General features: G+C 56.5%; 1 protein-coding gene across 4 annotated transcripts in view; it reads left to right on the top strand.

The window, feature by feature from the left end:
* The window catches only part of BRF1 (BRF1 RNA polymerase III transcription initiation factor subunit), a 70128-nt gene that overhangs the window by 52763 nt on the left and 4018 nt on the right, over window positions 1-13347 (top strand). For 3 of the 4 annotated variants that reach the window (XM_012471119.3, XM_012471122.3, XM_012471121.2), the window contains 5 exons: window positions 4057-4323; window positions 5911-5972; window positions 6779-6860; window positions 6956-7011; window positions 8200-8456. In XM_012471119.3, the coding sequence (XP_012326542.1) occupies window positions 4057-4323; window positions 5911-5972; window positions 6779-6860; window positions 6956-7011; window positions 8200-8456 (724 nt within the window). The remainder of the gene's footprint in view (window positions 1-4056; window positions 4324-5910; window positions 5973-6778; window positions 6861-6955; window positions 7012-8199; window positions 8457-13347) is intronic. The other variant, XM_012471120.3, reaches the window with a different exon arrangement.

Below are 13347 nucleotides of genomic sequence, written 5' to 3'. Positions count from 1 at the left end.
GCAGTTACACACCTGAGTAGACTCCCTGGTGAGCAGCAGTTACACACCTGAATACTCTCTGGTGAGCAGCAGTTACACACCTGAGTATACTCTGTGGTGAGCAGCAGTTACACACCTGAGTAGACTCCCTGGTGAGCAGCAGTTACACACCTGAATACTCTCTGGTGAGCAGCAGTTACACACCTGAGTAGACTCCCTGGTGAGCAGCAGTTACACACCTGAATACTCTCTGGTGAGCAGCAGTTACACACCTGAGTAGACTCCCTGGTGAGCAGCAGTTACACACCTGAATACTCTCTGGTGAGCAGCAGTTACACACCTGAGTAGACTCCCTGGTGAGCAGCAGTTACACACCTGAATACTCTCTGGTGAGCAGCAGTTACACACCTGAGTATACTCCGTGGTGAGCAGCAGTTACACACCTGAGTAGACTCCCTGGTGAGCAGCAGTTACACACCTGAGTAGACTCCCTGGTGAGCAGCAGTTACACACCTGAGTAGACTCCCTGGTGAGCAGCAGTTACACACCTGAGTAGACTCCCTGGTGAGCAGCAGTTACACACCTGAGTAGACTCCCTGGTGAGCAGCAGTTACACACCTGAGTAGACTCCCTGGTGAGCAGCAGTTACACACCTGAGTAGACTCCCTGGTGAGCGGCAGTTACACACCTGAGTACACTCCCTGGTGAGTGGCAGTTACACACCTGAGTACACTCCCTGGTGAGCGGCAGTTACACACCTGAGTATACTCCCTGGTGAGCGGCAGTTACACACCTGAGTAGACTCCCTGGTGAGCGGCAGTTACACACCTGAATACACTCCCTGGTGAGCGGCAGTTACACACCTGAGTAGACTCCCTGGTGAGCGGCAGTTACACACCTGAGTACACTCCCTGGTGAGCGGCAGTTACACACCTGAGTACACTCCCTGGTGAGCGGCAGTTACACACCTGAGTACACTCCCTGGTGAGCGGCAGTTACACACCTGAGTACACTCCCTGGTGAGCGGCAGTTACACACCTGAGTAGACTCCCTGGTGAGCGGCAGTTACACACCTGAGTATATTCTCTGGTGAGCGGCAGTTACACACCTGAGTAGACTCCCTGGTGAGCGGCAGTTACACACCTGAGTACACTCCCTGGTGAGCGGCAGTTACACACCTGAGTACACTCCCTGGTGAGCGGCAGTTACACACCTGAGTACACTCCCTGGTGAGCGGCAGTTACACACCTGAGTACACTCCCTGGTGAGCGGCAATTACACACCTGAGTATACTCTCTGGTGAGCGGCAGTTACACACCTTGAGTACACTCCCTGGTGAGCAGCAGTTACACGTGGACTTTGTTGTTTTTTGGAGATGGAGTCTCACTCTGTCCCCAGGCTGGAGTGCAGTGGTGCCATCTTGGCTCACTGCAACCTAGTCTCCCTGAGTTCAAGCAATTCTCCTGCCGCAGCCTCCCAAGTAGCTGGAACTACATGCATGCCCACCAGGCCAGCTAATTTTGTATTTTTTTGTAGAAATGGGATTTCACCACGTTGCCCAGGTTGGTCTCGAGCTCCTTACCTTGAGTGATCTGCCCACCTTGACCTCCCAAAGTGCTGGGATTACAGGAGTAAGCCATCGTGCCCAGCCACAGATGGATTTTTAAAGGCAAAAGGGGACCGTGATTGGATGGATACAAAGTTGTTTGTCAGGAATTGTCATTGGCTTACAGCAGTACCATTCGTTAGTGATGGTTTCTCGTCTGGAGTCGTTTCTGATGCGCTCCTGAACACTCGTGTGCAAGTCCTTGTGTGGACGCTGATTTCCTTTTGGGTAAATTGCTGGGGTGACGTTGCTGGGTTATGTGGAAAGCAAGTGTTTGTCTTTTTTTGTTGTTTTTGAGACAGGATCTTATTCTGTCACCCAGGCTGGTGTGCAGTGGATTGATCGTAGCTTACTGTAGCCTCAACTTCCGGGGCTCAAGCAGTCCTCCCATCTCAGCCTCCCAAGTAGCTGGGACTGCAGTCAGGCACGACCACACCCAGCTAGTTTCTAAATTTTTTCGTAGAGGCAGGATCTTGCTATGTGGCCCAGGCTGGTCTGGAACTCCTGGCTCAAGTGAGCCCCCACACCCTGCCTGTCTTTACTAATACCCCTCTGTTGTCTGCAGAGGGGTGGCGCCATTGCGTGGGAGCGCAGGGGTGTTGCGTTCCTCCTGTCCGGGAGACATAGCCTGGCGTCTTGTCAGGGCTAGACATTCTGATGAGAAGTAGGAGCTTGTGGTGGTTTCATTTGCATTTCCTTAAGGACCGAAGAAGGTCTTCGTACGTGTGTGTTTACCACCCGTCTTCTTCGCTGGAGTCTTTGTTCAGCTCTTTTCCCATGTTTTAATTGGGCTGTGTGTCTTGTGAAGTTTTGGGAATTCTTTTTTTTTTTTTTTTCGATTTTTACAAATATCATTTATTTTAATGAAGCTAGTACAGACAATGTCCATTTAAAACCCATATCCCAGGCCAAAAAAGTACAAATGAAATCAAAAAGAGCAGTGTTCTGTTGTATTCATTTCTGCGTGTATGGCTTTATTAATTGCTAATGAAAATTAGAACTTTTCTGGGATCTTCTGACCAGATTTTAAAAAAAATTTTAAAATGCCTTTTTTCCAGTGAAGCCGTCTTTGGAGTTAGTCATTACTCTCACCTTATCTGTCATCTTGACTTCAAGCTGATATTCCTCTTCTTTTGGTCCAGACCCTCAAATTTTAAAAGTAGCTTCATTAAGGAAAGGTCATTTTTCCACAGTTCAGTTCTCTGAAAAACTTCCATCTCCACTGAAGGTCACAGTCCAGGAGTGAAGCAGTCACATGCTACATCAGGACCGATTGGAAAGTCATTATGAACACTTGCACTGGGTAATCTTACTTCTCACCACAAGCCTGAAAATGAAATGTCCTGAAAAAGGTGCCCTCTCTGTGCACACGTAATTTTTAAAAAGGAAAGGGCAATGTAAAGGGGACTGAGGCTTGATCACCAAAACTCAGCACAGTGGAAACAAACAGTGATGAATAATGACCACTAGAATTCGCATTACCAGATGTTTCAAAGAGATGGGGTGGCAGTTTTCAATTCTGTTTTGAACACCACATTACTAAAGAACTAGTTTTAAAAATAAAAAAGGATTGAGGGAAAAAAAAATAACAAGGTTAAACTGTTGAATGACCCCGTTTGTTCCTGATAAACTTCAATCACATCTTCTTCCCCCATTCCCAGTTCTCTTGGAGTATGATTATCAGCAATTCTCTGACCCTCAAAGAGAAACCTGAGTGAATTCATTGGAACGCCCTGTCTTTGACAGTGTGATTCTTTGAGTTTCTTGAGATGTGTTGCCTTTTTCACTTTGAAGTGAATCTCACTGCTCTCCTGTCCAGTAACTTTGAGTTTAATATATTCACCTTCCTTCTTATCCCCCAAGTCCTCAGTTGAAGGTTTTGCCTCCTGGTCAGGCACGATGACGGTGGCTTCACCCGGGGGTCTCGGCACAGCAGCGGCCTTGGGTAGGCAGAACCTCGCTCCGGGTTTACAGATTCGTCTCCCTTCCCCGCAGCGCAACACCCGGCTGCAGCAGCTTCCTGGGAACTCTTCATCTGTCTGGATTTGCGTCCTCTATCAGTTGTGAGATTTGCAGAGTAGCCCGTCACTGTCTTTCCATTGCCGTGCGATGGCTTTCGGAGGGCAGTTCTTGATGTTTTGGAGATCTGTTTTATCGGTGTTTTATGGATTCTGCTTTTAGAGCCATTAGAAGCCTTTCCCTCATCCAAGGCCACAAACTTTTCTTTCATGTTTTGTCTGAAATGTCTGTACTCGTAGCTCCCCCAGGTCTGTCATCTGCTTTGAGCTGACTTCCGTGTGCAGCTTGTGGCGTGGGCTGAGGCTCGTTCTTTGGCACACAGCCGCCAGGCACCGTGCACCGACAGCCGTGCTCCGGGTTACCTGGCAGCTTGGCAGCGTTTCTTGTTACAAAAGTGGGTGCCCTGGCCCTCTGCCTGGTCAACAGGTGGTGTGTGGATTGTGTATGCCTAGGCTCTGCCGAGGACACCGCGTCCAGCTTGTGTGGCGAGGAGGACACGGAGGACGAGGAGTTGGAGGCTGCGGCCAGCCACCTCAACAAGGACTTGTACCGGGAGCTCCTGGCTGCCACCCCCGGCAGCTCGGAAGCAGCAGGAAGCCCCCAGTGGAGCGGCAGACCCCCGGCCCTGGAGTCCCTGCTGGACCCTCTGCCCACGGCGGCCAGCCTGGGCATCTCAGACTCTATCCGCGAATGCATCTCCTCCCAGAGCAGCGACCCCAGTGAGTTCTGATGGGGTGTGGGGGGCGCTGGGGACATTGGGAGAGCTTTCCGGCTTGTTCCTCTCATGGGGAGACCCAGGTGCTGCATCCTCTATTGGGAGGTGTGGTGTTCTCAAGGGGTGGGGTTGGGTGAGGACAGCACCAGCACCCCCAGTGGCCAGTGGGACCGTGTGAGCGTCAGTGGTCCTGGTGTGAAGAACTGGGTGTGTGCCGACACCGGAATGCAGTGGGTCTGGTCACCCTCACTGGGACTGCCTGCAGGCCGCAGGGGCCAAATGAGAATGGAGCCCACAGGTTGCACCCAGGAGTCCCACAGGGCCCCGGGGCAGGGACCCATGGCTCCACCCCTCCTCTGCTTGTCCAACATGGTTAGGGAGTGTCACTTGCTGAGCTTGGGCACAGCAATAATGAGGCAGCCCGGCCCCGTAGGACCCAGGCCAGGCCACCATGCCCGTCCTGTCCCCCTCGCCATGCCCATTTTTTTGGGAGCTCTAGGAGAAAGGTGGGTCCTGTCCCTCATCCTTGCCAGGACAGGCTTCCCTGGCTAAAAGTCTAGACCCTCCTGCAAGGCTTCACCCTCAGGCCCTGCCTCCCATCAGGCACCAGGCCCTGGCCTCTGTGTGAGGAGCCTTTGTGGGGTCACCAGGCGCATGTTTATCGAGTGACCTCTGGGCCAGGGGTGGAGATGGTTGTGCACCTGGCCTGATGGCTGGGGCTGCTGTGCTGGTGGAACCAGGGTGGGTCACACAGAGCAACAGGCAGAGGGGATGTGCACAGGCCCTGGATCAGCCCGAGGCACAGTGACGCTGAGCAGAAAGGGCCATTCTGGCTGGAGCTGAGGAAGGGCCGTGGGGGCCTTGAGGACTGCCTGTGAGTGCTGAGAGGAGTCATCTTGGGCCTTGGCCAAGGAGCAGCGTGGCAGGAGGGCACCGCAGACAGTCTGACCCGGTGCTGGAGTTGAGTTGGCAGCACGGGGCAGGCGGCTATGGAGCGGGGCTTTGGTGAGGGGGGACTGTGGTGAGGAGGGGCTGTCCCAATTCCAGGCTGTGCAGATGCTGCCTGGACCGCTTGGGGCTGGTCAGGGTGACAGGCAGGTTTTGGGGTCTCCTGAGCATGATCGTGGAAGGCTCCCTTGGGCCTGGACTCTGGAATCATTTCTCTTCCGTCATTTCAATCCCAAGACCTATGTGCTCAGTGATGGGGAGCTGGCTCCCCCCAGCACAGACCCCCGTCTCTCTCCATGGCCTGGCCTTTCCTTCCTGCCCAGCTTCCCTGCCCTCCCTCAGTCTTTGGGGCCAGAGAGCCTGCGTCTCCCAATCTTAAAAACTTGCTTTCTTGCACAAAGCACAGGAGTGCTGGGGTTTTCCCTTGTGGCTTCAGTTTAGCTGTCTTCACTCTGTCCTGAGCTAAGCATTTAAAGAGACGTGGCCATGTGGGGAAACGGCATGACCCACTGGTGCAGAGGAGGGGATGGGGTTCTAGAAGGCCCTTGGCCCAGATTCAGAGTCCTGAGCCAGCCCAGGGAGCAGCCACGCTCCCGTGATCAGAGCTGGCCCTGAGTGATGCTGATGCTGCGCTTCCCTCCAGAAGATGCTTCGGGAGACGGCGAGCTGGACCTCAGTGGCATCGACGACCTGGAGATTGACAGGGTAAGTGGCAGCACCCCTTCCCAGGAGGGGCATGGCTTGGGAGGGCACTGCAGCCCAGGGAGCCCCAAGTGGCCGAGCAGGGTTGGCCATCTCCCCTGCCCAGTGCCCAGTGCCCACCCTGCTGGGTGAAGTGGGCTCGTGGCCTTCTAGCCGCTATTCCTGGGACCCACCCCCAGATCCTCTTACCCAGTGTGGGCTCCAGGGCAGCCTGTCGAGAGGCCCCCGGCTCGCACCTGGCCCTTTCGCCCTCTGGGTGCGTAGCCTGTGGCAAGCACAGATTGCACAAATAGCACCAGGGCCGGCCCATCGAGGGGTCTCCAGACATAAGAGGGCCCCCACTGACTCTACATGTGCTGTGTGCCCCCAGAACCTAGGGGTTCCAGCCATCGGGTCTGGCTCTTTGCAGTTGATCTCAACAGATTTGCTCTCTGTCAGGCAGGAAGTCCTCCCCGATTTCATTGCCATGTGGTGCCTCAGGCCCCTTCAGCCTGGCCCATCTGTTCCTGAGTGGGCAGCTCACACCCTCACTTCGTCTGTTCGTGGGGACCTGTGGCCTGCACTCTGGCTGGCCAGGGTCCTGGTGCCAGCGGGGCTTGCAGGCTGCCCTAGAGGGTCTCACAGAGGTGGACTGCATGGCTGATCTTGGGATGGGCAAAGGGCAACAGGTCCCCAGCTCACCCTGAGCGGTGAGGCCTCAGCCTGGGCTCTGCACTAAATAGAGGCGGCCCTGGTTCCCCTTCCTATAACGGTGGAAAGACTTCCCGCTGGCCGGCGCGGCCTTAGCATGCCCCACTTCCTGTGCTCAGTACATCCTGAACGAGTCGGAAGCCCGCGTGAAGGCCGAGCTGTGGATGAGGGAGAACGCTGAGTACCTGCGGGAGCAGAGGGGTAAGTGCCACCCGCCTGCCCTGACACAGGACACGAGGTCCCCAGGCTTGGGGTGTGGGCCTTTAGTGACGCTGGCCCCTTTTCTGAACTTTTAGAAAAAGAAGCAAGAATAGCCAAAGAGAAGGAGCTCGGCATCTACAAGGAGCACAAGGTGGGCACCTGTGGCACGGGCCTGGCCTTCTCGGGGGTGTCCAGGCTTATGGCAGGCAAACGTCTTTGGATGTCCCTTCCCTGTGTGACAGGAGGGGCCAGGTCCCAGGGCAGGCAGTTGGAAGCCATGCGCTCTGGACCCCAGACCCACGCCCCTAACCACTGGGTCCTGCCCCGTACTGGCCACAGGCGTCCAACTGCTGGCTTCACCCTAGAGGGCGTGTGCTCAGCCTTGGGGTGAGCTTCCAGACGCAGCAACAGGGCAGACTGTGCTGAGACTCGGGGCTGGTCACTGGGGTTCCTGGGCTTGAGCCCTGCCTCTGTAACCCGGGTTTGCTCCTCTGATGACCTGGGAAGGTCCGAATGTGGTGCCTCCCTGACCTGTGGTCGTCGCAGTGACATGGCTCAGCTGCTTGCCCCTGGTTTGAATGTGACTTTGGCCTTGTGCAGTCAGCAGTGGTTGAGTGAGTGAGTGAAACAGGGAGCCAGGCCCCTGCCTGGTAGACAGCGTCCTTTGGACCAAGCCGTAGGTGGTGGGGAGGGCAGATATGGGGCCTGCCTAGTTGGGAGGACCCGGGGAACTTGTGATCAGGGACTTAGGAGCCCAGGGTCTCCGCCTACCCAGCAGCACATCCCAGGCTGTGCTGGGCCACCGGGAAGGAGGGCAGCAGGGGTGGTGCTGGCTAATTGCCCTGAAGTGGTCTGTGGCTCCAGCTCCTAGAATGAGATCCAGGGTCTTTGGGCAGCTGGGGCCTTTGACCTGGGCAGCAGTGCTGGGATGGATTGTCTGTCTTCACCGGGTAACAAGTCTGCCACGGCCCTCACATCGCAGCACAGCAGCACGTCGCCTGCTGTGTGCACGTGGCCCAGCCCTGCCCTGTGCAGGATCCAGGTGTGGCAGGGCCCTAAGGGCTGCACCTGTGGCAGATTTGCTGCTGTTGCCTTCTGGAGGCCCTGCCAGCACCCGTGCCAGCCTAGATGCACCACTCACCTGGGAGGGCAGGATTTGACGTGGGCATGCCGAGAGAGCGCCAGGCTGGCCCACATTCTGGGAGGAGGAGGCAGGAGCTGCCCTTCTAAGACCTTGGGCCAGGCCTCCCCCTCCTGCACTCCTGGCCTAACACGGAGCCCCTGATGCTGAGCACGGGGGCGTGACTCACGGGAGTCATTCTTGTATGTTTCCATCAAGCCCAAGAAGTCTTGCAAGCGACGGGAGCCAATTCAGGCCAGTACCGCCAGAGAAGCCATCGAGAAGATGCTGGAGCAGAAGAAGATCTCCAGCAAGATCAACTACAGCGTGCTGCGGGGCCTCAGCAGCGCCGGCGGGGGCAGCCCGCTCAGGGAGGATGCACGGCCCGAGCACAGCGGCAGCGCCAGGAAGCTGTCACGGAGGAGGACACCGGCCAGCACAAGTGCAGCTGACGCCGTGACCAGTATGGGGAAAAGGTACCGTCCTGTCCCAAGTGGCTGGGTGTCGGGGCAGGAGCTGAAGGTAGGCAGAGAGCCAAGGCTTTGGGTTCTGGAGCTGCTGGGGCCAGCTGGGGCCACAGAAGTGCCTGGGTGGCATGTGCCACCTGCATGCTGGGGACTGGTGGGCCAGCCTCGGGCACGTTGACGGTCTCGACTCTCCTCGGCTTGGCAGACTGTGACCCAAGTGGTGCCGTCAGCCGTCAGAGGGGTCCTGCAGGCCAGGCTCCGTTTTGTCCCAAGGATGAGATGGCACACTCACAGTGGGGTTGGCCCCTTCTCCAGCCTGGGTTCCTGGAGGAGCCCCAGCCCGCTGCCCTGTGCCTGCTCTGTGAGCCCTGGCTGCACTGCCATCTCTGCCGAGGTGGTGGGTGACAGCAGCCCACTGCTGAGGTGGGAGGATGTGGGTGGAGCACATGGGCTGAGGGACTGTCACAGGTGGGATGTGCTGGCCTCAGCGTGCAGAGTCACGGGTTTCCGCAGCTCCGTGCAGGGCCGCCGTGGGGTGGCTTGGCCACAGGTGGCCCTGGGGGAACCTGCCCTCTGTGCTTGCCTTGCCACTGGGTGGCAGCTGCAGGCTCTCCTGACGAGGCCGTGAGCAGCTGGGCCCACCTGCTGGGTCTTAGGTGCTCACCATGCCATGGCTGGTCCGCGTGTTTCCGTGGCAGTGGAGGCGGGGTTGGTGGCTTAGCCCCTGGGTCCATCCCCGAGGCTCAGCTCTGGGCCGAGAGTGTCTGCTGGTCCTGCTTCTCCTCCTCGGAATCTCTTGAGCTGTTTCCAGCTGCTTCTGCACATGGGGCGGTGCTGAACCTCTGCAGCCCATCAGGGCCTCCTGTTTGTGACAGTTTCTCCTAGGCCTTTTGAGCTGCAAGGCCGGCCACTCCATCCCCAGTGAGAGTCGGCTCTGTTGTGGCCCTGCCCCTGCCCCCGGGCTCCCAGGTGCTGCTCCGTGAGGGAGCCTGACCTCCTTGCAGGCTGCTGCTTCTTAGCTGGCATCTCATCCCCTCAGGAGGGCCACATGGGCTGTCTCCTCCTCATCAGCCACGTGGTGGCCCTCTGGGGGTGCATTCCTAGCACAGCTCCTGGCATGTATAGGAGGTCAGTGGGGCAGAGGTGAAGTTGGGGCAGGCGCGGTGGCTCGGTTCCCCTGTGCGCCAGCACTCAGCTTGGATCTGAGGCCTGAGTGTCAGTGTCCTCTGCCTGCCCAGCCAGCCTCAGTTAGCGCTGGGGGATGTCCTGTCCTGGTGTGGGTGATTCTGGTGCCTGGTTACAGGGTCACATTCCCATCTGTCACATCTGACCAGCTGGCCCAGTGTCCGGGTGTGCTTTTGTGTGTCTGTGTCTCTGCGTGCATATGCGCCTGTGTCTGTATGCAGGCAGTGTGTGTGCCTGTGTCTGTATGCATACAATGTGTGTGTGTGTCTGTATGCATGCAGTGTGTGTGTGCCTGTGTCTGTCTGCATGTAGTGTGTGTGCCTGTGTCTGTATGCATGCAGTGTGTGTGTGCCTGTGTCTGTTGCATGTAGTGTGTGTGTCTGTATGCATGCAGTGTGTGTGCCTGTGTCTGTTGCATGTAGTGTGTGTGTGTCTGTATGCATGCAGTGTGTGTGCCTGTGTCTGCATGCATGCAGTGTGTGTGTCTGTATGCATGCTGTGTGTGCGCCTGTCTGTTGCATGTAGTGTGTATGTGTGTATGCATGTAATGTGTGTATGCATGCAGTGTGTGTGCCTGTGTCTGTATGCATGTAGTATGTGTGCCTCTGTCTGTATGCATGCAGTGTGTGTGCCTGTGTCTGTATGCATGCAGTGTGTGTGTGCCTGTGTCTGTATGCATGCAGTGTGTGTGTGCCTGTGTCTGTATGCATGCAGTGTGTGTGTGCCTGTGTCTGTATGCATGCAGTGTGTGTGTGCCTGTGTGTGTATGCATGCAGTGTGTGTGTGCCTGTGTCTGTATGCATGCAGTGTGTGTGTGCCTGTGTCTGTATGCATGCAGTGTGTGTGTGCCTGTGTCTGTATGCATGTAGTGTGTGTGTGCCTGTGTCTGTATGCATGTAGTGTGTGTGTGCCTGTGTCTGTATGCATGTAGTGTGTGTGTGCCTGTGTCTGTATGCATGTAGTGTGTGTGTGTGCCTGTGTCTGTATGCATGTAGTGTGTGTGCCTGTGTCTGTATGCATGTAGTGTGTGTGTGTGCCTGTGTCTGTATGCATGTAGTGTGTGTGTGCCTGTGTCTGTATGCATGTAGTGTGTGTGTGTGCCTGTGTCTGTATGCATGTAGTGTGTGTGTGTGCCTGTGTCTGTATGCATGCAGTGTGTGTGTGTCTGTGTCTGTATGCATGCAGTGTGTGTTTGCCTGTGTCTGTATGCATATAGTGTGTGTGTGCCTGTGTCTGTGTGCATGCCGTGTGTGTGCCTGTGTCTGTATGCATGTAGTGTGTGTGTGTGCCTGTGTCTGTATGCATGTAGTGTGTGTGTGCCTGTGTCTGTATGCATGTAGTGTGTGTGTGTGCCTGTGTCTGTATGCATGCAGTGTGTGTGTGCCTGTGTCTGTATGCATGCAGTGTGTGTGTGCCTGTGTCTGTATGCATGCAGTGTGTGTGTGCCTGTGTCTGTATGCATATAGTGTGTGCCTGTGTCTGTGTGCATGCCGTGTGTGTGTGCCTGTGTCTGTATGCATGTAGTGTGTGTGTGTGTCTGCATGCATGCAGTGTGTGTGTGTGTCTGCATGCATGCAGTGTGTGTACCTGTGTCTGTATGCATGCAGTGTGTGTGTGTGTCTGTATGCATGCAGTGTGTGTACCTGTGTCTGTATGCATGCAGTGTGTGTGTGCATCTGTGCACAGTGCATGTGTGCATTGGTGCACTCAGTGCGTGTGTGTGCATGTGTACCTATGTCGACACGCAGTGTGATGCATCTGTTTGCACACAGTGCGTGTGCATGTGTGTCCGTGTAAGTTTTTGTGTGAAACGCAGGTGTGCATGCCTGTGTGTCTCTGTGCAGGCAGTGTGTGCACGTGTGTACATGGAATGCATGTGTGCCTGTAGGTCTGCAGTGTGTGTGTGTCTGTGTGTACACTTGTGTGCATTCATGTCTGTATGTACAGTGCATGTTTGTTTCTCTGTGTGCATGGGGCGTGTGTGTGTCTTAAGTCTTGAATGTGTGCAGTATGTGTGCATGTCTGTGAGTCTGTTCACACAACGCGTGCGTCTGTGTATCTGTATGTGTGCAGTGTGGACATACATCTGCATGTTTGTGCACTGCTTCCTGCGTTAGAAACCCATCGATCTCCCACCCCAAGTGATCGTGATCTGATTCCTGATTGTTTAGTATTCTGAGAAAGAAGCATGAAGACCTCAGGGCTGGGGATACCCTGACTCACTGCACCGTCACCCCCACCCGGGCCTGGGCAGCTCTGGCAGTTCCAGTTGGGCAGGGGAGAGAAGGGGCTGCCTGGGGACGGAAGGGCAGGTCCCGGTTGCCTTTGCAGCCCATGGGGGCAGCTTTTCACCCACACTCGGGTGAGGAAAAAAGGACTTGGACCTCTTGGAAAGTGGCTGAGGCTCTGACCTGGGGAGGGAAGTGGGGAGGAACCACCTAGGAGGGGCTCAGCTGAGGAGGCGCCACCTCAGCCCAACGACCACAGCGGCCTTCAGCAGCAGCGGTGCTGCCTTGGGCGGCCCAGCGGTGACATCCCCTTCTCGCTGTGGAGGACCAGCCTGAGCTGCACCCCCATTCCCTTTGGCTGCTGCTGGCTGCCCAGCCCATCTCCCTGTGGCCACCTGCCCCTGGACCCGTGTTGTGATGCATGGTTCCGTTGATGACGGATAGCTGCAGAACCTGAGCTGGGCCACGCAGGGATGTGGGCAGTCGCTTCCTCCGAGCTTGTCTCCTCCTCACTCTGTGGTCACTTGGGCTGCTTTGACCCTTGGGGTCTCTCTCCAGCCCAGGCAGGTCAATCTGCCCTCATGCCTGAGTGTCCCACTCTGGGGACAGGCATAGGGGCCAGTGTGGGTCTTCGGCCCCAGCGCGCATCTCTGGAAGGGGGACAAAAGGGAACCTAGTAGCTGAGCCCCCCTCCTGCCTGCCTACGGGCTCCAGGGTCCCCCAGGCTGGGCTGCGTCCAGGCTTCAGCTGAGCGGGGTCAGCACGTGTGGCGCGGCTGTGAGAGGCAGCAGTCTGCGCACAGCGGCGGGTCTGTGTGAACGATGGGGGGCGGTAACCCACATCCTCATGCCCCCGGCTGGGGACTCCCCTACAGGCCAAGGCTGTGGCCGAGGTGATGCCAGGCGGGAGCTTGTTCTCCAGGCGCTGTCAGACCCTCACGTGTGGAAGGGAAGCCCCTGAGGCAGGCCGCCAGCCAACCCCAGACCCCAGGAGCCCTTTCAGTTCAGCCCCCTGAACACCATGCACCCTCTCTCCAGCCAGGCTTTGCAGGAGTAGACAGCTCTGTGGCCCCCAGGGTGAGGCCTGGCACAGCTGCCTCCTGGTTCCAGAAAAGCTGGACTTGTCTGTCAGAATCTGGGGTCAGTGCCGAAGGACTGTGTGGCTTCAATCTTGGCGTGTCCTCAGTGCCAGGTTGGGGAGGGAGAATGTGTCCCTACAGGAAGCCCACCGTCCTGACAGCACTGTTCTCCCTGCGGCCCCATGTTCCTGCCCGCCAGCATCTGCTCCTCTCTGGCTAAGGCACAGTCTGCTGAAGCCAAAGAAACTGCCTTTTCTGGACGTTGCAGTGAGCTGAGATCGCGATACTGCACTCCAGCCTGGCGACAGCGAGACTGCATCTGGGGGAAAAAAAATAATAATAATAAAGGTTCTCTCTTTGGGCTGGCAGTCTCAGGGCGTCCTCAGCAGGGCCTGCTGGCTTGACCTTC

Source organism: Aotus nancymaae, unplaced genomic scaffold, assembly GCF_030222135.1.
Source record: "Aotus nancymaae isolate 86718 unplaced genomic scaffold, 86718_ANA_hifiasm-v0.15.2.pri h1tg000011l, whole genome shotgun sequence".
NCBI classification, from domain to species: domain Eukaryota; kingdom Metazoa; phylum Chordata; class Mammalia; order Primates; family Aotidae; genus Aotus; species Aotus nancymaae.
Note: the sequence above shows the minus strand (reverse complement) of the source record. Positions and strands in the feature narration are given on the sequence as shown.